General features: G+C 32.6%; 2 protein-coding genes and 1 long non-coding RNA gene across 12 annotated transcripts; 1 reads left to right on the forward strand and 2 right to left on the reverse strand.

The window, feature by feature from the left end:
• Positions 1–3,531: 3,531 nt before the first annotated feature.
• Positions 3,532–3,812, reverse strand: LOC108568748. The gene is made up of 2 exons (XR_001891306.1): positions 3,731–3,812; positions 3,532–3,669 (listed from the first exon to the last, which is right to left on the reverse strand). It is a non-coding gene; the product is annotated as an uncharacterized LOC108568748 (long non-coding RNA).
• A 2,815-nt stretch (positions 3,813–6,627) lies between these two features.
• Positions 6,628–9,292, reverse strand: LOC108568727. 5 transcript variants are annotated; one of them, XM_017929965.1, is made up of 5 exons: positions 9,207–9,292; positions 8,786–8,886; positions 8,268–8,716; positions 7,697–7,803; positions 6,628–6,923 (listed from the first exon to the last, which is right to left on the reverse strand). In XM_017929965.1, the coding sequence occupies exons 2-5, from the start codon at positions 8,841–8,843 to the stop codon at positions 6,902–6,904; spliced, it is 636 nt and encodes a 211-aa protein (XP_017785454.1). In that variant the 5' UTR covers positions 8,844–8,886; positions 9,207–9,292; the 3' UTR covers positions 6,628–6,901. The 5 variants fall into 5 exon arrangements, with proteins under 5 accessions (XP_017785454.1, XP_017785455.1, XP_017785456.1 ...); XM_017929966.1 differs by having other exon boundaries at positions 8,786–8,863; positions 9,207–9,230; XM_017929967.1 differs by lacking the exon at positions 9,207–9,292 and adding an exon at positions 8,916–9,142 and having other exon boundaries at positions 6,628–6,892; positions 8,786–8,863.
• Positions 9,293–11,951: 2,659 nt separating this feature from the next.
• Positions 11,952–21,958, forward strand: LOC108568749 (beta-1,3-galactosyltransferase 5-like). 6 transcript variants are annotated; one of them, XM_017930017.1, is made up of 5 exons: positions 11,952–12,287; positions 12,711–12,857; positions 12,953–13,017; positions 19,339–19,982; positions 20,543–21,958. In XM_017930017.1, the coding sequence occupies exons 4-5, from the start codon at positions 19,961–19,963 to the stop codon at positions 21,628–21,630; spliced, it is 1,110 nt and encodes a 369-aa protein (XP_017785506.1). In that variant the 5' UTR covers positions 11,952–12,287; positions 12,711–12,857; positions 12,953–13,017; positions 19,339–19,960; the 3' UTR covers positions 21,631–21,958. The 6 variants fall into 6 exon arrangements, with proteins under 6 accessions (XP_017785506.1, XP_017785505.1, XP_017785509.1 ...); XM_017930016.1 differs by lacking the exon at positions 12,711–12,857; XM_017930020.1 differs by lacking the exon at positions 19,339–19,982 and having other exon boundaries at positions 11,954–12,287.
• The last annotated feature ends 282 nt before the right edge of the window (positions 21,959–22,240 follow it).

Here is a 22,240-nt window from a genome sequence, read left to right on the forward strand (position 1 = left end):
AACAAACTACATTTTAATTAAACAAAAATAAATTCTAGAAAATAGCACATTTAAAATCGCAAAAAATTAATGTCAGATCAATCCTGTTTGTTTTTCTACATATACCCATTCTTCGTAGAAACTTTTTATGTCCAAAGGGAGATCGTGGACCAAAAAGTTTGAGAATCACTGCTATATAGTATTGTATCTATAATTATTTTATGAATAATAAATACTACACTAGTATTGATTTTCAATAATTAATTATATTAGATCTTAAAGTTTCACATAGTTCTTTCAATATACAAATGTAATACATTATTTTTACTACAAATTTTAATCCTTTAAAAAATGTAAATATTTTTGGATAAAGCTGTAATACAATCGTGATCTTTAATAGTTTATGTTCAAACTTCTGTTCTATAAAAAAAAATAATTGAATAAAAGAAAACAATTTGATTTTTGTATTTGCGTGCAATGAAATATTAATATTTGAAACGCTAAAATATTTATAAATTAATGGTGGTTTTCCACGAAATGTGGAAAGAGCCGAAGGAAATGCCATTTACAATGACATAATTGTTGCATATGGGAAGAATCACATGTGTTCTATAGAGAGACGGACGCTCCAACATTTCGATCCGAACTATTTTAGTCGACGAGTTTAAAAAAACTGCCAGTCCAGCCGTGCTTCTAGATTCCTGAGATCCCGAACAAAATCCAATAGCGTCGAGTCCCAAAGTGTCAGAACTCGCTTCATTTGCATGTGGGGAATACATAGTAGTCACAGGGGAAGTAGTTGAGTAGCCATCAGACATATCCAATTATGTGGTCAACTTAATTCGTCATCCGAACCACTTTAATAGGCCTCGATGCACGACTGCTGTATCCATTAAAACATCCCAGTACAGATGATTAAGTGCCTTCAATTCTTCCTACAAGAGCCTCTCAGCTTGAGGGTTCATTTATTTTGATTAGAACATCGTCTCACTAAATTTACAAATTAACCGAGTTCTCAAAATACATTTGTAACCATGTTTAGATCAATTAATGAATTATGTTATTAAACTGTTTATGAGTAGTTTATACAGACGTTTACGATACATAAATTTATTTCTCGCCTGGTTACATAAATACTATTTTTGCGAAAGAATATTTAATGACACATTAGTAGTTAAATCGAGCTCTAATAGGAATACACCATAATTGAATGGTATTATTATGGCGTAAGTGATTTACGAGTATCGTAGAGGCATAAAATTGTGAGCGCGGAATTGAACAATTTTATGATTTGCCTTACGACAACTACATCCGTGCATTTATTCAAGAATAAGTTCCACCGAACACCCACGATGCACCAGCACTTTATGACCGCAAATTATGCACGCCTCACTTCCTCTGAGAAGTTTAAATTTCAGTTGGAAATCTCTCATAGTTTATTTGTTTTTTACTATATTAAGATAAAACGCTTGAAATCTCAAATGGTTTCAGTACATGTTCTTCTATTTGATCAGAAGACATTGAACGAAAGCGATACGATTTGCGATTTATTTTTGTTGTTGTTCTCTCTCTCCGATAGAATTGCGTAATTGGCGGAGTTTTCCACATGAATATATAAATAAGGCAGAGGCGGCGGCCGTGGCCCTGGGAAATTCAAGTATTTTGGGCGCTCCCTGAGGCTCTCAGGTGTCAGGAAGCGCAAATACAAAAAAATATTATATATATATATAAAAAAAAAATCCTGCTGCTCAGTTCCTGCACGTCCGTTATGGGATCCGGTGATTTTTTTTTCGATTCAAAGGCTCAGAGGTGTCGAAAATTAGTCAGCAGTCTTATTGAATTGATAAGGTGTGTAATCATGTGGGATCAGCCGATGTGTCTAGAAAATTTCCGCTTATCTGCGGAATTTTCGACTACACCAGTGCAACTTGTCACGTATACCACCTACGCCGGTATTATGCAATTGCAGGTGTAATCACGTAGACAATATTCGCACGATCGTTTACGGTGCGATTCGTCGTATTCGATTCTTCGTATGAATGAAATCGGTGTGTTGTTGCGCAAGAACTGAGCGAGCGTTCGTTAAATTCGGGCGGAAACGGTGGAAATTGACGAAAATGATGAGCAAGGTCGGGCCAATGTCAATTTACGATTAGACGCTAAATGCACACTTTTAAAAAGAGACAAAAAAAACGTTAATAAAAGGACGCCGTTTCCGTTTGTTGCATTGTTGCTTCGCACGAAATTATGTGGGCCTGTTATCAAATTGAAAGAATCTTACACGTTTTCCTTTTCGAACTTTGTTAAAACTTAGTTTTGACACAACAATTTTGAATATAAAATTATCGAAAAATACATTTCATAACAAAATATTAATTGATTATTTTCTTACAAAATACTTTTACAATTTCAAGTAAAGAATTTCTGCAAAACCTTTAAATCCTAGAATGTTCAATTTAATAAATAAATTAATAATTTGTATTCAAATTATCTATAAATACAGTCGATTCCGCTTAATCGAGACAGCCGTATATTAGGGACAAATCCTAAAGAACGGAAACAAAACCGATTAAATGGAAATTCATATAATTGGACCAACCCCTTAATCGGGACAAATGTACTAGTCCCGATGTGTCCCGATTAAGCGTAATTGTATGTATATTAATAATCAATATCTAAATTGAGTATAAAATGTAATAAATACAAATATAGTACTGAGTATCTCAAAATTAGTCATTTGAAGTGTGTATTTACAGATAACAAATGTATTTAATAATATTATTCTTGAAATTAATTTTATAATAATTTAAATGAAGTTACTAAAAAAATCTTCAACGTTTGTTTGCTTGCATTAACTATTAAATTAACTATTTGCACAATTACATTTATACATTTATCACAGCTTATGCCTCAAGGGATCAGCTACAATTAGCATATTTACATTTCGTTGTGTCATTGTTGATTCTCGCGAATTACGTAAATAAAAAGTAAAGACATTATTCTAAATTTGCACATATAAAATTATCCGTAGTCCTTATTACACAACAATAAAACTTTGATTCATTATAATAAATTTGATTCAACAAATAAATGCATTATTTTAAATGTATTACCATAATCATCGATTTTGCAATTTTTACAATAATTTGAAAATTTCTTATATATAATCAATTGTAATAACTGAGGTTATTTCAAGTGTTTTTTTCAAAAACATTATTCTAATTAGATTATTTACATTTATAAATTTGAAACTGACAATTTTTTTACATGGGCAAATAAATGCATTATTTTATTATCATAATCATTGATTTTGCATTTTTTACAATAATTTGAAAATTATGTAATTTGTATAAATAAATCATTATTTTAAATTTTACAAGCTAAGTTTCATTAGCCAATTTGCCGCTTGACGCCTAAAGATTACTAAAGCTTATTTTAAGATAGGGACAACTATATAGATTTGTGGCTCAAAAGTAAATAAATGTAATTGTTGTAGTTAGTAGTTAACTTTGGTTTAACTATTAAATAGTCATCAAAAGAAAACTAATTGGATTTCCATCTTAATAGTGCAATTTTTATTGGATTTTAAAATAGATTGCTTATATTGTTCGTGTGTAAAGCTACTGGCGATTCGTATTCCAATGAATAAACATCCTTCAATAAACGATTTCTGCTATGCAATCAGGAAATCTAAAAAAAGTCAATTTTATTGATACATCAATATTTGATAACTAAAACAGTATGGTGACACATGTTATCGAATGGAGTGTTTCGTCCTTGGGCGAAAATGCAGTTCCGATAAAAAAAATCAAATAGGATATCGTTCTAGAAAGTCTCCTGAGGAAAGAGATAAATCGTATGTAAGGAAATGGAGGATTCCCAAATGTACATTTTGTAGAGTTTGCGGAATCTGATGGAAAGCCAAAAAACGTGTGTCGTTTCCGCGGTGAAAATTTTCCGAATGTATTTATAACGCCGGCAAACAGATGCGGTCCTAGGTAAGTGTTATATCATTTTGGCAAGGCGAACTATTGGCATCGAAATTATTTATTGTTGGTTTTTTAGAGTGCGAGCTGATCACAGATGGCGGTCGCGCAACTAGGTTGGCAGAATTGATTATATTTCTCGCGATTGCGTAAGTTTTCATTTTTGCGCGAAACGAAAACGCGAAAATTACTGTCTGTAAGCAGACGGGAGTGCGTTTTAATTATAGAATGCGATCTTCTGCCGACTTCTGCTTGGCAGATGCACAGGGGGGAAACACAAGCAGGAACACACAGGCCATCGAAATTTTAAATTGGATAATATAATCACGGAGGACGAAAATAAAACTGGGCGTCGGGACGGGCATCCAGCCAGGACGCTGCCTGTGCCGTTCTGGCCAATTCTACTTGGAAATAACGAATAGTTCTGCTATATCGTTCTGCTAAGGGTGTCTTTCACTAAGCTCTCACTCACCTGTATTCTCTCCAGGAGAGGGTAGAGTACCAAAGGGCGAACATTCTGGTTTCGGTCGGTCGTGGACGGTGAACGCACAAGTCGATCAACTTTATGAATAAGTATGAATGATTTCGTCGGCGAATGATTCAGACTGACTCCTCGCTGCCGGCACCTCTGAAATTCCACCCTACGCACACGGAAAATAAATATTTCAGGATCTTATATAACGTCGAAAAACAAAAATACTCCATCGGGAGAGGAGACCTGGTTGAGGGAGAATGCAAAACCCTGGTGCAGCCTTACTTACTTCTTCCTCAAGACACTGCTAGTGCTAACACTTCCAGCTCGACCTAAATTCTGGTATTTGTGTCAGTAGGGAAAATTGATACAGATTTTCCCCTTCGCAACCCTTAATATAGCAGAGCGCGCAAGGGCGATCCTTATTCAAACCGCGCAACAAACGCACGCATCCACCACGTTTTGCCGACAACTTCTGCAACCACACTAACACTCACTACATAACAAGGATTACCTCCTACCTACTTTCTTCTACAAAGAAGATTCAACAAGTTTTAACAATAATATAAACCAACAATGACTTATATAGTTTCAGCCAATTTGATATGGTAACAATTTTTAAAAAGCAATATCAGAATTAACATCAACAAACAACTATAATTAAAGTATTAACAAAAATTTCGTCTTTAAAATATGAATTATAATCTTAGCAAATTTAATAGTAATAACAAAGAAAAATATATCGTTAAAGGAAAAACAATTAAAGCTTTTAATAGTATAATATATAAGTTATATATATATTGTTAAAAATTATTTAAATGATTAATAAGGTTAAACTAATTAATAAATGAAGTTTTTTATGTGTTCATGTGTAAAAAAATCGATATTTTTCAAAAACATTATTGACATTGAAAAGATTATTGAAATTTATAAATTAGCTTGAAGACTGTCAAACTTTTTATATGACTTATAAATACTTACATGAAACAATTTTAGGTAAAACGCGAATAGTTTTATCTAATTGCTCTATATTGCATACATGGTACGTATATGGAAATGAAATACATTCATTAAAATTAACAGACAATTATTATTCAGTATTTTTCTAATTGGGTTAATTGCTCCGACAACTTCCCTCCTGATTGTAATCCATTTTGGAATGTGTTGAGTTTGTATTTTTGACCCCATGGAATGAATATTTTCATTGCTTCAAAAGCTTTAAATCATATAATAAATAAATTAGATAAAAAAGTTTGAACTAATTAATAACCGAGATTTTCTTAAAAAACAAGATTATTTGAAAACATTATTCTAATTTTTAAATTTATGAATACGTAACAAGAAATTTTCTATTGCTCAACTTTTGAATCCACAGTTGTTAATTATTGACTGAGATATGATGTTTTTTTAATATTTTTTTACGATTTTTTTTTATCTAAAACGCTAATGGTGCTAATTACGCATGGTAATTATATGTAAACCAAATACATTAATTAAAATTACTAATTTTGTGGTATATTTTTCAATTGTTCAACATTTGAATCCACGGTTGTTAATTATTGACTGAGATATGATGATTTTTTCACGAAATTCTTTTTATGTAAAACGCTAATGGTGTTATCTAATTACGCATGGTAATTATATGTAAACCAAATACATTAATTAAAATGATTAATTTTGTGGTATATTTTTTTCAAATATTTTCTTTTGGAAAATACTATTCTAATTACATTTTCAGTTTTACATAACAAGTGGAAAATGATTTGACTTATTATATAATTTCTGGTTTAATTAGAAAATAGTCCTTCTGGATGGAAATCATAAAAAATAATTTATTGAATAAATATAATATGATTACTACTAACAGAATATTTACAGAGTATTAAAAAAATAGATATACAGTGGAACCTCGCTTAACGAGCAAAATTAATTGTAAGAAAAATTACTCGTTTAACGAGCGACTTTTTGTATAAAGAGTGACGATGAGAAGGGAAGTCTGCTACAAAATTTTTAAAACTTGTGTACACATATTATGTGCATTTTTTAATATGTTTCACTATATGAGTAAATATTCGGAAATTTTGGAACGGATTAAACTCGTTAAGCGAGGTTCAACTGTATTCTAGTTATTATCTTATGTAAAACATTGATAACAATGAAAATCGTTATAGGAAAAATAAACATTTGATCTCATACAAAACTATTTTTATTTGCTTCCTATTTTTACAGTTACTACATTTATATACAATCTCAATGTTATTGCACGTTAACAGATATGGGAGAATAGAATTCACAACAGACAATTATTATTATTATTATTCAGTATTTTACTAATTGGGTTCATTGCTCCTACAACCTCCCTCCGGATTGTATTGGAATCCATTTTGGAATGTGTTGAGTTTGTATTTTTGGCCCCATGGAATGAATATTCTATGATTAATCGCTTCTCGTTTCACTACGGAAATCAATGAACAGAATTTGCTCGACTTTAATCAGAAAAAAAAAAGAAAGAAAAGAAAATAAACAAAAAAAGAAATTATAGAGAAACGAACAATTATAATGATTAATCAGAAAACAAAAATAATTACATAACGCAAATTTAATGTTGCTTCTTAGGCGCTTGAACGATGAGCAATATAGGAAAAAAAAACAAGGATCAGATCAGAAATATAAACAGAACCTGCGTTTGGAAGTAATTATGGGACGAAGCAAAATTAAACTTTCATCATATGCATATATATATGTTAGGCAAATTGTTGTTAACGTGTATATTGCTGATGTGTGTCATTTACAACCTCAGAGTTTTCATGAAACAATAGCAAAATCGCTATTGGGTCACAAATGTTTTCTACACAAAAGTGATTTGTACTATTATGTTTGTAAGTGAAATGGATTTCAATCATAAGTTGTAGCGATTGCAGGTCGATAATCCAAAGCATCTCCCGTCTTGTGAATTATTGCTATTGTAGAGATGTCCCGAAGTTGCACGACCTGCAATCGCCGATGATACGAACTAAGTACTAATAATTTATATTAATATACTCATTTAAAAATAGATTCGAAATCATAAAAAAAATATTTATGTATTATATATAATGTAGTTAATTATGATATGCATCACAGTTGCTAAATTAAAAATTAAGTCCATGTACTAATACTAATGAAAGTATTTTCTAAGGGTGAAGGTGGAAGGAAATACTTAAAATGTTAAAGCTTTATATACTGAAGAATGTATAGAAATTAGCCTTTGGATATTTACAACTTGGTGTGTTTCACCGTGTCCGTCCAGTAGTTTTGAATGGTCATTGCTTCCAAACTGTTCAAAAATGAATCGTTATCTAAGCTATACATCTCCTCCGAATTATCCTACAACAAAAAATTATTAAATTAACATCTTCGATTTTCAATCAATATAACTACAATTAAATATAATAACACATTCAAAAATCTCGATAATCTTGATTAGTTTCATAGTAAAAATTTTAAATTACAGGTGGAAATGCAATTACTCTTTAGTTTTTTATATGTTACATTTCCAAATATTTATTATCTTTGAATAATGAAAAATAAAATTGTGAATTAAAATATCCTAAGATAAAAAACCCCAACTTTATCTGCCTCAGAAAGCAGAAGAAATTCTATATGCTGTGATATTCCATTTTATTGCAACTTTTATGTGTTAAAAATGTTTTTTTTTTAAGAAATTACAAATTCACTTATTAATGACTTTTTAAATTTGTTTTATCAAAAGAATCAAATTTTGTAATATAAAAAAAGAGCTTATAATGTAGAAACCTATGGTAGAGAATAAATTTGATTATAATTCTTACTCGAACTGAATTGTCATCAATATATCCACTGGAATCAAGATTACTGCTGCGGTCACTAAGTACCTGGGGCCTGTTTAGGCCTCTGTTTCTGTACAGAAGAAACGAAATCAATAGGATCAGCCCAACAAGAGTTACACAGCCCAAAGTGATGCCTGTGATTCCAGCTCCAGTCAGAGTTCCAGTTGTCTCAGTCAGCTCAATGCCAATTCTCTCTGAAGTTACTATCACTGTTTCATTACTACTATTGCCCACTTCGAAGCCCACATCTGTCACATTCAGATATGTGAAGTTCTGTTGCAGACTATTATTTGGTTGTATCACAGATAAATCTTGTTGAGTGTAATTTCTGGCAGGTTGTGTGGCCGGATTCTCTGTCACTGCTTTGCCATTTTCACTGCCTGATGTCTGCAGTGCTGCAGTGGTGGCCACTACATCATCACAAGCACAGTCTAGAACAAAAACCGAAAAAAAAAGCAATAAGCAATTATCTATGGACAAGAGGGGACAACATTACTCACATATAATGTTCACTGTGATTGTTATCCAAAACCAATGCATATACCAGTATAGTATCATGACGCCATCCGAGAATCAGCCTGCACAACAATACAAATGTTTACTGGAACAAAAACACAACAGATTATTTACATAAACAATGTTTTCAATATCAGCTTGACACAGCCGAAGGAGGTTGGAGCACTGCAGTCTTCCTGTGCTCTTTACACTCTCTCTGATTTGGTATTGTATAATTTTTGGTTTTGCACTCGAAACGCGAATTAGAAAGCGGAATGCAAATTAGTTTATTTCACTTTGTCAAGCTGATTATTAAATAGACTTAATAAAAGACTAATTTGTTGACACCAAATGTCAGCAAGTTCGTACATAGCTTCGGAAGATGGAGCCACCGATGTTCTTGTAAGCGAATTGTTAAATTCTTACCTCTTCCCGTAGCTTCGAGATCGGTATTTAATGCCGTTACGCGTGCAAACTTCCACCTATCTGGAAATAACTGCAGCTTAATTGGATCATCTTAATTCAATTATGCTTGCAGCTATGTGAACTTGGTTTAGATGAGATTAGGTCTAATTATAACGAGCTCAGGGTCGAATTGAGCCAATGCTAAAATTGTTTCCAAGAAATAAACCTATATGCAATAATGCTCTTTAATCAGAAGACATAAAGGGAACTTTCTTACATTGCTAAATTATTAATTTTGCAATACTTTCTTTTCCAGCAATTTCTTATGTAATAAGAGCCTACCTATAAACTATTAAAGAGAATAATAGGACAGAGCTATTGTAGAGATAATAATGAAAGCATTATTGATTTCATTGAATTTTAATAAGGATTCGACTACAATATATCATGTTTTCATTGCAATTACTATGCCAACATCTTAGTTTACCTTAAACTAAAAACAAATCGCCTTGTAATCAAGCTACCACTCATTTCTTCGTTACTTATACAGGATGCCCAGGAACCGTATACGAACGTAGATTTAATAATTGAATATTACGAATCAATTTATAGATTACCTAATTTGTATGCGACAAGGCGTGTATCCATTATACCAGTAACGGGCATAAATTAAATAAAAACAGGAAACTCTTATGCAAAAGACCTACTTTTTTTTCTTTAAATAATGAAAACCATTTTTAGAAGTTTTAACAAATTTTGATAAGCATTAGTGTTATTTTTATATGTTGTAAAAGTGTCCTTGATTGAGACATCTAGAGCTGATTGACGGAATTTAAATACAATGGCACTATAGAAGTTCAGAGTAAGTTCCAATTTGCAATTACATAAAGGCAGCTGATATGATATAATCGCGTTACCTTATATCGGAAATAAACAATGATATCGGCGAGCCATTATTTCCTATAAATATTTTTTTTTATTTATCTCTGAATGCCGGTAAGAAAACGAGAGAAATAGCAATATTACAAAGGAAAAACCGTTGACGGCATTCGCTAGAAATTCAAATGTGTCACGTAACCGAGGATTATTGGTCTTTTGTTTATTGCAGTCACGAAGAGTCCCCCTCGTGGAATCACTATTTTTGGTAAAGCGACGGCATAATACGTTCGCTTACATTATGCAATCAACGAAAGTGTGTCCGTTGGTTACGTACAAATTTAATACAAAAAGTAGAGAAAGAATAAAAAAAATAGAGATCGAGAAAAAACATAAGAGAGAAAGATCGAGAATTCGTTGCTTGTTAACGGCATACATGAAGTTCCTCTTCCTGGAACGCTCCGATTGATAAACAGTATCACAATATGAAGCCTAGTAATCTTTCGGTTTCCGGATAAAATTCCTGGGTCATTTGGAACCATTCGGTTACTCTGAAGGAATAGATTTCGCTTTTTTTCAGCGATACTTTTTGCTCGTTTAGCATTTAAATTACGTAATAATTAAGTAATAAGTCTCATTATACAATTAGTAGATGCATTCATTGAGCTATTATGTCCTTATGAATGATTCATTCCAGTTTCAAAGTTTATAGTGTACTGTTTCAAAACCATGAACTAATTTGAACAAATCAATACTAATATTATTTTGAATTAATCGTTAGTTGAAATTTTTTTTGTAAATTACTTTCTAAACGTTCATTTGCATATGGAAATTAAAACTAAATGGCCATGAATAAATCATTTACCATTGTTATTTCTAATTTACGTATTTAAATGGAAACAATATTAGTTTTAGTTTACAGCAATAATAAAATAAAGATAAAAACATAGAATGTAATTTACAACAAATTATAACATTCATGTGATTCATAATTTGTTATGCGATATTAAAGGCAATTATTTTTAGTTTACTCATTTTTATTAGTATCGTGTATTTAGCGAGATGATGAACTTACCCAATTCGTTTCGATTAATCTGTTTCGAAGCAATTGTTGCTGTGAACGTCAATAACCAGTTGCAAATGATCAATTATCGCCAATTCGATGCATTGATTGCGAACAATTGGATGCAATTGTATAAGAAAAGGCGCTGCGCAATGTAAATATTTATGATAAACATTTGATAATAGCGTTCTCCGAAGGATGCACTTTTGTCGCAACAAAGTCAAGGCACTTTGGTGAGGCAATCGCAGTTTGGTCTTGAAGTGGCAATTACACAATTCGCAATATATGGAATTGAACAGCATTACCTTCATATTTAGAAAATGAAATCGTAGTGCAAACAAATAGTTTTATAAACTACACAGACAAATTAAGAGTTAATTGATAAATTATAGATTTTTGTTAATTTTATGAAGTTTGTTTTTGATCGATAAATATAAGATATGTAATTTTTTAATCAATATTTTATTAGCAAAAGTATAGTTAAAAATCTCAATTATTTAAGAGTGTTGACTTATCCTTAATGGCTTTTATATTAAATTTATTATTATTATTTAAAATGATTGCTATATAAACTTGACTAAGGTATGCAGTATACAAAATGTAATTTTTATATTAAAATAAATTTATATACCGTATTACTACATGAAGTATAAGGATCAATGACTTAAGAAATTCGTTTTTAATGTGCAATTTATTTTTTTTTAATCGATTTTAATTCTCACTGCAATTAATTGATCCTGAAAGTGGTATAAAAAGGAGTATATATAGTATAGTAGAAAGAAGGATATAACGAAAAAAAGGATCAGTGTGTTTCTGGCTGCGTGTCCTTCCGTTTGGTGGCAATGATGGGTGTGTGTGAGATGTGTGTGTGTGCGTCTTTCTCTGTTCTTTTCTTTTTGAAGAATTGTAGATTTGCGCATTGATTGGAATGTTGAAAGAGCGTGTAGCTTTTATACTGTTGTGTAAACTCGGCCGCAAGTGGGGGCTTCGTTGGTTGTCTGGTTGTTGGTTTCACATTATTTGAGTGTATGGTCTTGGGTTCTGTTGTGTGGTCGCATAACTGGTTTATTTTCATAAAACCCCGGGTTATGGCATGGTCTAAAATGCTGGCGCACGAGAAGATATTCAATGAGACATAAATAATTCATTAAAACTGCCAAAAGGTAAGACACAGCTGAGAGGTACTTGCAATTAACCAAAAATCATCTCTTCCTGCCTCTCTATTTCATTACGTTTTTCTCTCTTTCCCTCTCACAATTGATATACAACGTACTCACATCCCAGTTCCCACATAGAAAGTGCATTTTCTTGTAATTACCATCCACTTACAATCCATCCAGTTCTAGTTTTCCCCCTTTTTTTTTCTATATTCCACCCAGTTATTTTCCCTTCATTCTCTATGCATGCACATACATAACTACACACATACACTTCATCTCATTTGCTTCACTTTTATTTCTATTCTATTTTTTTTTACTTTTTCCTCTTGCCATTAACTTGCTACATAATTCTAGCTCAAGGTTAATCTTTATTTATTGTAAATGGACACATGTTACCTTCTTAGTTGATCTTTCTTATTATCACAGACACAATAATAGAAGCCTCAGCATTTGAGGGGGCGGTTTCACCCATGAAGCCAGCTACATCGAAGCTCTGTATACAGTTCACCCATCATTCCCAGTTCACTATCTACTAACTCACACCACTGGAAAGCATCTTCACCTATAACACTGGTCAGTGAAGCATTATGCTGAAACTGGGAGCACACCACCATGTTACCTCGACTGATGCTAGTGAATTGTTATTTACTGATCACCACTTGTTTTAGGCATACGAGATGTCCCAAGGGCCCATCGAAGAGAAATTGTTTTATTATTTTACTACATAAATTTGGTGAGTTTTTTTTTTAAATAAAAATTCATTATATCTACTTACGGAGTCCTTTTTGAGATCAAACAGAGTGTGTGTGTGTCTGAATATATGAACAAATAAACACTGAACTAAATCATAATTGAAATACTGCACTTGCAATTACCATTTGCAATTTATTTATTTTGCTGTGCAAATGTTGATTGTAAACTCCATTTGTTCAATACACATTTTTAGTGGAATCATTACTCTGATGTTCATTAAAACTCAATTCATATAGACAAAATTTCATTTATCAAATAGGAAATAATATTAATTTAAAACAATAGTTATTTCATATTGATTTACATTTATATTTGCAAAATATGAAGTAATGATGCAAACAAGTCATAATTATATAAGTAGCTATTTAAATATCTTAATCTAAGCTCCAATAATAAATAATTTACAATATTGCAAAGAACTTTGAAACAAATTAATAATTTGCAAAGTTAGAATCACACTCTTATAGAACTTAACAAGTGTTTATGGATTCACATAATATACACGTTTATAAGAGAGAAAGTTTCTAGTAAATACAATTACCAAAATTACTGCTAATTACTAAAAATTGCGAAAATATTCATTAAAATATAATAACAAAATGATTTGATTGTTATTATAAGAACTTAGGAAAGTAAAACAACGTTTGTATTCGAAATTGTTAAAATAACAATCCAAGAAGAGGAAAATATTAAAATTCATTTACAGTTAGTACAGTTTTATACCCGAATAAATAAAGGAGAAAAAAATTGTAAAAAAAAAACTGTATTATTCAATAAATAAAAAAAACAAATACGTAATCCAATTTGCTTTTTCGCGTTTTGAAACAATTGATAATTCGATTTTACATTCGAGTCTTTTGTTTGATATTTATTGATATGTTGTTTCAAATGTACGTATTGAGCCGTCAGCGCCTAATTAGCTTTAGTTTTTTTTAATTGTCATAATTCGTGTCCAATAAATATCAGCACGAGTGATTCAATTATTTAGTGCTTTTTTTGCATAGGAAAAATTTACGTTCGTTTTTACTACCGTTTAATTCACTTACTCTTTTATAAAGCTGGTTATAATTTAAAGATAAAACATTTTTGTTTGTTCTTAAACAAGATATAAATTAGTTTAAACGATAAACATGTTTATTGTAATATTTGAGAGAAGAAAAAAAAAATGAGTCAACATTGTTTAATCGATAGAAAATTATATAATAATACTAATTGTATTTTATTTAGACTATTGATTTTAAGTAAATATGCGATTTTTTAATCAAAAAATTTGTTATGATTAATTCGAATTCGGTTTCAAAAAACTAAATAACCTTTCAAATTTATTGATTATCTAATGTTGAGAGATTTCAAAATATACAAGAAGCGTAACTTTTTTTTTCTATTACAAGAATGTCACGTTAATATTTGGATGTAAATAATAACCTTTTCCATTGTCTTTTTACATTCACGGTTGAACTAGAACAGCACGTTACAAAATAACAAAATAGCAAAAACATGGTATTGTTTATAATCCGCTGATAATATACTTTTATTGATATTTAAGTATAGTTTTCGTAACGTCCAATTGTTGGATTAAAGGCCGTAATTTTAGGAAAAAAACAAAGAGTGTAATCTAATTAACTCGAATTAAAGGCTTATTTATCTGGTTAAGTTTCTTAGATAAGATCATACCATGATTCAAATGAATTATTTCTTTTTAATTGAGTTAAGCAATTGCAAAAAAAAATATACAAATACTACAAATTGTGTATTTGCATTACTTGTAAAATTATTGATAATGAAAGTTCGTTAGACGAGAAATGTCGTGTACGTTCTAGATATGGGAATGTTTTTGCATACAATTAAACAAAAATACAGCTACTACAAGGTTACGGTTGTGGACAATTTCATTTACTAGCTAGATATTCATGGGGCCTTTAACCATCTTAGCTAATCAATGGATATAAATAATATTTTTACGATTGTAGGTTTCGCTACTGGTGATAACGCACAATCAATTGAATAGATTTGACGTGGAAATATCAATACACATGTTGGTGCTTATTTTTTTTTATTACTCATTATATACGTTTTCCATCGCATTTGGCGTATTTTTTATACTTTATAGAAAATTCAATGTCAACAGTTTATTAAGCGCAGCAATTACATGCAATTCTCTTCCATGCAATTACAATATATTATTTGCTCCTTTTAAATGTAATTTTCGAGACTAATGTGTCATTGTCATATATGTTGTTTATAACAGTTTTGATGATTTTACATCGAGAATGAATGTTATAACTAGTTCTGTTCCGTTGATACGAATCAGCTATCTCGAAGCAAGCGCAAGTATCGCCCAATGAGCGGCCCGGAATTTATGATTTTGGCTTTGTATCTAACTACCGTTGAAACCCATGCTTTAGAGTAGTATGGGATCCGCCAAAGGCAAGTGTTTTATATAAATATATTTAGTTTTGTTTTTTATATTCGTTGCGCTTATGTTGTCTGCCACCACGTTTTTTCCAAACCAATTAGCTCATCAGTGAATCATGTCTGTAAGGCTATTTATTTATTTAACAGTCGCTTATCGAATCCAATACTAAATATACCGATAAACAAATCGAAATTTGGTATTTTTTTAGTTGCTTATGTTTTATACAACTTTTAATCATACACAATTGTGGTTTTAGCTTAAAAATCCCAATTATAAAATGAAAACTTCAACATTTATATTATTTCAAATTACCTAAGCTTATTCAATATTCATTGCTACGGATTAGATGTTTACTTTGGCAAGTTATAATTGGATCCATAAACATTGAAATGTGTGTCAGGATTGTTAAATAATACAGGTTACAAAATTTCTTGAAATTGTATGAAAATGAGTACATTTTGTTTAATTAAATGCGATTTGTTGCCACAACAGTGAATGCTTTACCTTCATTTTATTCTACGAAACATTTCAATTGCGTATTATCCAAGCTGTGATAAATTCTTTGAAGTAGAGTGGTTTTCCACACACGAAAATGTAAATAAACAAATTGAAATGTTTATGAATGATAATGGATCAAATGTTGTTGTGTTGAAAAGGAATCTATAATTATTTTTGAATGACTGTACCAATTTTGGGTTGAATTTGTTATATAATCGTTTTCCTCGAAACGACTAATATTGGGTTGGTTGGTGCATATATAATGATTGATAACCATCAATTTTAACGCTTTATACCTGATTCTTTTTTTGCACGGTGGATATGTTCCAAGGACCGCCGTGTAAAAAAAGACATAATTTCGTTTTTATTTATTTATATTTTATAGAAATAAACAATACAGTGGAACCTCGCTTAACGAATTTAATCCGTTCCAAAATTGCCGGATTTTTACTCGTAGAGTGAAACATATTCAAAAATACACATAACATGTGTAAACAAGTTTTAAAAGTGATGTAATAGACGTGCGATCCGGGACTTCTCTTCTCATCATCACTCGTTATGCGTCATTTTTCTTACATTTCATTTTGCTCGTTAAGTGAGGTTTTACTGTATTTAAAAATGTAAGCAACAAAACATATTCGTTTAAAAAAGTAGAAATAAGAAAGTATTAAAAAAAATATCAACTGTGCAAAATTAGAATCAGGTATAATTTTGTAACTTTTATTGTAGCACAAAGTTTTTTTTTTAATTGCACCAATCTATATAGAATTGTAATTGTTTCCTAACCTTCAATACATCAAGGTCCCAAAATTGCGTAATACATGATATTAATATGATTAAAATATGTTATTTCCGATTCAAATAAGACTATTTTTTTAATTAATTAAAATGATAAGTGATAAAAAAAATGATTATACTTATTTATTACTTATTGATTGTCTTATCTTTATGCGTATATTGCACGAATTGGAAGTGGGTGAATAATTAGTTTCAACGTTTCCGATATACTGTTAGCAAATATCTAAAGTTTCAGTCTAATAATACCGAGTGTGGTTTCAACGCGAACTAAGTATCGATTATCAAATAGCAGTTACGAAGTAAATAATTTTAAGAGAACTTTTGTATCCAACGATAACTGACGCTCCAGACATCCCGGGATAAATATTAGCAGGAAGATCAGACATTCGTAATCATTATTGGGGGACTGGGTAAATATTGATTGACTCGAGGTGTCTGATTACTTTCGATTTAAATTACAACGCTACAAATTCGCTGAAAACAGATGCTATTTTCAGATGAACTGCATCGCTTTTCCTGTTTTGCAGAATGCAACCACAAACTGGATGCATCCGACTGTCCTCTATATAAATATATATGTATGTATATATAACGTGCTTGGTATCTCCCTCGTAAACAAATCAATTAATTTCGCTTTTTATCTATTTTGTTTTTGTCGATAATAATAAAATTACCATACCGAGTTGGTTGGAGGATGATAAATTTATAATTTTATCGATGCCATTGTTTTTCTTCTGCTTTGTTTGATGGCTAGTTCATTGCTGTTTTGCTGTCCTCCAAGAAACAGGTACCAATAGACTCCATTAACACGATGATGGGATTTTATAATCATTAGTCCGGTCCATCATGTTCTTTCATAATGTGCAGTTTAAATAAATTTAGAAGTGAACATTTCACATGGTGAAAGATTTTAATAATTACTTTGATACCTCGTGTATTTCTAATGTGTTCAGTTTAAATTACATTTATTTAGGTGAGTTTAGAAGTACTTCATCATAATATAATGATCTTTCAGTAATAGTGTGAACAAATACTCCTAGCAATTATAAACCTTGTAACAAAATCTATTGTATTTTCTATTTGCATTGTCTGTAATGCAAAATGTAATTATTCATCATTTGACTTAAAATAAATCGATGACTAAATAATCCTACGTTGAATCAAATTGATATTAAGATGTTAATAATTATATTTTACAGTTCGGCAGACTGAATAAGAAATTGCTTCAATTAAAAATTAGAAATTGCTCCCGAAGTGCATTAACCAAATTAATAATTAGTGCAAAACCTTCCATGATGTCATTAAAACAAATATTGCCTGCGTGCACCTAAGCTGGTATTAAAATGATTCGTCATAGCTGAGAAAATCCTACGAAAATATTCTATTCTCCTAACGTAGTGCCTTGAAAAAATACATGTTTTTTTTTGTTTCTTTCGATGTAAAATCATCGCTGCAATCGTTGAAGGCGATATCAAGACCATCAATGATACTTCGGTGCAACATGACATCAGCAATGCCTATTCTTTACGGAAATAATAAAAAAACAACTCCATTAAACGTACTTGCATTTAACAATTGTTTAATAATAGCCGTGTGCTAAATGAAATCCAATGAAAACCAATATACAAGCAGTCGATGGACTCGCGGTCTTACGCAACCGGAGATAGGGATTGCATTACGTTACCGTTCCAATGGTGCGGAGACAATTTCGATTGTGCAACAAATATTTTTTGCGTAAATGGGCCGAGCGCCACCGACGAATCAATCAATAAAATAAAAACACGTGTGTGTGTGCAGTTTTGGTCATAGGTCTGGGATGCGTCTGCATTTATTTGCAAATGAATGCAGGAAAAGATGTACGTGTGATATAAGCGAAGGAAAATACGCTTCGGCGTCGATTGCGAGACTGAAAATCCATTAGTTGAATCAGGGTCGTGGCTCCAGCAAGGTTAAGAACCACTTGTTCGGATCGTTAGTCCAGCGCGTTTCTTATTCGGTTTACTATTTCCGTTGTTATCAATGCCGCAATTTGAATACAAGAAGATAACCGAAATTCTTGTTACCTAGGTCAGTATATTTTATAAGAAATACTAAATAAATATCCGAGTGGCGCAGCTCGCTTTGAATTCAAGATAATTATGAGCTATTCAAAATTTTAACAAACTTTTTTTGTTTTAATTTCTTGACAATTTTAGTTTCTTTTCTCGCAATTTATGTACATTATATTACGTAATATTACTGTTTATTTTGCAGGCTCAAATGCGGTTTTCATACAATAGTAATATTAAATGCATATAACGTAAAACATTGCTGCGTTGATGTACCAATTAGAGAAGTAATTATATAATTCGGTTGTTTGATGTTAATTAAATTTGGGGGTTTACGGAAATCGAAAAATTGCATGGAAGCGCTGGAGGGTGTTTGCAACAGTGGATATCAAGTGCAGTAGTGTACGCGTTTGTTTTGTTTTAGAGAGGGTTGTTTGTTGTGGTTGGTTTGCGTGGGAGGCGTGTACGAAAAAAAAATAGAGAATGCATCTGGATTCGAATTGAGATCCTTATTTTCATCCTGTTCATATTTCCCCTCTAGATTGAAAATGGGAACGATGGAGGCGGCGTTCTGGGAAATTGTTGCTGCGTTTTTGTGGATGAAAAAATATTGTGCATATGCAAATGACGTCAGGAATTACAAACGACGTACGGGAAACACATTCGAACCTGCTACGCCTGTAAACAATGGGTTTAATTTGCGTTTTCGAAACATTCCATTCGCACATCTCTCGCACTTCGCTGTTTTCTTTTAATGTACCATCGGTCCGTTAATATTCGCTCTCGCCTTTTTCGTTCCGTTTTTTGTTATTTATTTTGTCTCTCTTTTTATAACCGTGCCCGCCGCCACTATTCATTTCCCCCCAACTGTTGCGTAACAACATTGGTTATCTGTTGGGTGGCGATTGGTTGAGGACGAGTGGCGGTGAAACCCGATTGGCCTTCAGATCCACCCCCGCCGGCGCATCTGTGGTCCCTCCGATTCGCCGGCCGCCAAACGCGAAATCTGCACAAAAAAAACATACAACCCCGCCACCCCCTATCGCTGGCTTGGTTACCGGTCATAAATTCCGTGATCTGCATACGCGAACAGTTCCAATTCGGCTCCGAATCATCTCAAATTAAGACAAACAGAAATAAACAAAAAAAATCTGCCCAACAAGATGGTCCGCATATCGCCCAGAGGTAAATTATATTCCCTAAAACAAAAAAAAAACAAATTATATTTATGTACGTTCCATTATTATTTTATTACGCATGGAAATTTTATTGTTGTTGCAATGAAATATCAGTTATTTGTTTATGATCTATTCCTCTCTATCAATATGTATTGTTGTCTTTGGTGTTTCCACCCCTACTACTCTTTCTCTGTGTTATCTTTCCTTCTTCGCTCTGTGACCTTAGTCATATAAGCTTTTGGTCTTGTATATTGAAGAATGTTTTTTTGTTTGTTTGTGTTTTGCTTGTATCGACGGTTTCCAATGTATCACAATTACTCACCTGAAAACAATGATTCAGTTATAGTTGATATTAGAAAAAGATCTGTACTATCGGTAGATGGTATCCTTGGTGTTCTATTGAATTCGCGCAGTAGTGTTTCGACAACCTCGTCGAGCAATTGTTCACTTCCATTGTGTGAGTGAAGTAAAGTGAATCTTTGGAAACCGTCATGTATTTTAAAATTTTTGGTGAGTGGAGAACGTGGATGTACTTTGGTGACTATTTTGTTTTCTTATATGTTATAGGTATGGGGATACCATGTGCTACAAATTGCAAGTTGCAATGTGCACTGTTCATCATAGGCTTGCTGTCGCTGGTGTACGTGCTGTACAACGCTTCGCCACAGTTGATAGTGGCACCCCAGGCACCCCAGGCTCACGTCATGCTCAATATATCAAATACCATGGCTGTAACCACACATAATGCCTCCCTTCTAACTGGGAAGAATGCAACTACGGTGTCGGAGGCGGCTCCAGCCGGGGTTCAGCAACCTCACCAGGACCTCACAAGAGGTGTGCCGGCGGAGTTCATCTACGAGGCCGGCCACGTTGGCTTCAATTCAGACATCTGTCCAGATCTGGGAAAGAACCTACAGCTGTTGATCGCCATCACCTCCGCGCCCAGCCACCAGAGTTCGAGAATGGCCATCCGGCAGACCTGGGGTCACTATGGCTCTCGACGGGACGTGGCCATCACCTTCATGTTAGGCACCACTTCCAACCAAACGCTTATCGACCAAATAAAGGAGGAAGAGTTCTTGTATGGTGACATCATCACCGGCAAATTCATAGACACTTACGACAACCTAACGTTGAAAACGATTTCGATGCTGGAATGGGTGGATAACTACTGTCCAAAAGCGTCGTTCGTACTTAAGACTGATGACGACATGTTCATCAACGTCTCCCGACTACTGGCGTTCATCGGGAAGCACAAGCCGGAGCAGAGGAACATCTACGGTCGTCTGGCTAAAAAGTGGAAGCCTATTAGGAATAAGAAATCCAAGTATTATATATCGCCCCAGCAGTATAAGCCCGCCGTATTTCCGGACTTCACCACCGGTCCAGCTTATCTGCTGCCGGCTCGCTTAGCGAAGGAACTCTACACCGCAGCTCTGAATCATACTTATTTCAAGTTGGAGGATGTCTTCGTGACCGGCATCGTCGCCAACAGCTTGAAGATCAAGCGCGTCCATGCCCCGGAATTCCTAAACAAACGCGTATCCTTGACACCCTGCGCAGTACAGAGAGGGATCAGCATACACATGGTCAAAGGTGCTGAGCAGTACGATTTATGGAAGAAATTACTAGACGGTTTGGCGAAATGTAAATAAATTGGATACTAGTCATTCCAGTATTTAATCACTAATCTCCTTCATGTTAACGAATTCATGTAGAGAATGTTCCAAATATAATCTTCCATTAAATGTGTATCAGCCCCGGGCGGCACCCATCCCTAATGTAAATACTCAAGAGACTATATGTGACTAAAAGAAACGAAATGAAATACAGCCGAATAATTTATTTATTTCAAGCCCATGTTCTCTCTATCATTATAATTTTTGTTTTGTATTTGCATGCTGGATTTACATCCCTTCCTGAGGTGAATTCTCGAATCCAGCATTAGGCTGTGCTAATAAATATATTCTCGATTTTTCTCAATACCTCTCAACAATGACATTACCTCCTTTGAAAGACGAATAAACAAATTAAATTTGCTTCACAGTTCCTTTACCGTAACTATTATGGTGTTTTATGATTTATTTTATATTTTTGTTTGTTAAGTATCCTCTTTATCATTTTATTCAGTTAATGGGATTGTTTACTTTTAATCTTATGTTTCGCTGCGGATGTATTTATGTACTTATTATAATTTCTAAAGGTATCTAAAGAGAATCAAAAAGGAAAACAAGAAAAAATATTAATAATAAAGTAGTCTTTTTA

This window comes from Nicrophorus vespilloides, unplaced genomic scaffold (genome assembly GCF_001412225.1).
Source record: "Nicrophorus vespilloides isolate i.1.1-1 unplaced genomic scaffold, Nicve_v1.0, whole genome shotgun sequence".
Lineage (NCBI taxonomy): Eukaryota > Metazoa > Arthropoda > Insecta > Coleoptera > Silphidae > Nicrophorus > Nicrophorus vespilloides.

Bases quoted from the DNA above. Each gene is read 5' to 3' on its own strand.
- LOC108568749 (XM_017930017.1), top strand. From the start codon at position 19,961: ATGGTCCGCATATCGCCCAGAG. The intron at 19,983-20,542 runs GTAAATTATATT...TATATGTTATAG, and splicing joins GGTCCGCATATCGCCCAGAG to GTATGGGGATACCATGTGCT.
- LOC108568727 (XM_017929965.1), bottom strand. From the start codon at position 8,843: ATGATACTATACTGGTATATGCATTGGTTTTGGATAACAATCACAGTG. The intron at 8,717-8,785 runs GTGAGTAATGTT...TTTTTGTTCTAG, and splicing joins AATCACAGTGAACATTATAT to ACTGTGCTTGTGATGATGTA. The intron at 7,804-8,267 runs GTAAGAATTATA...TTTTTGTTGTAG, and splicing joins TTGATGACAATTCAGTTCGA to GATAATTCGGAGGAGATGTA.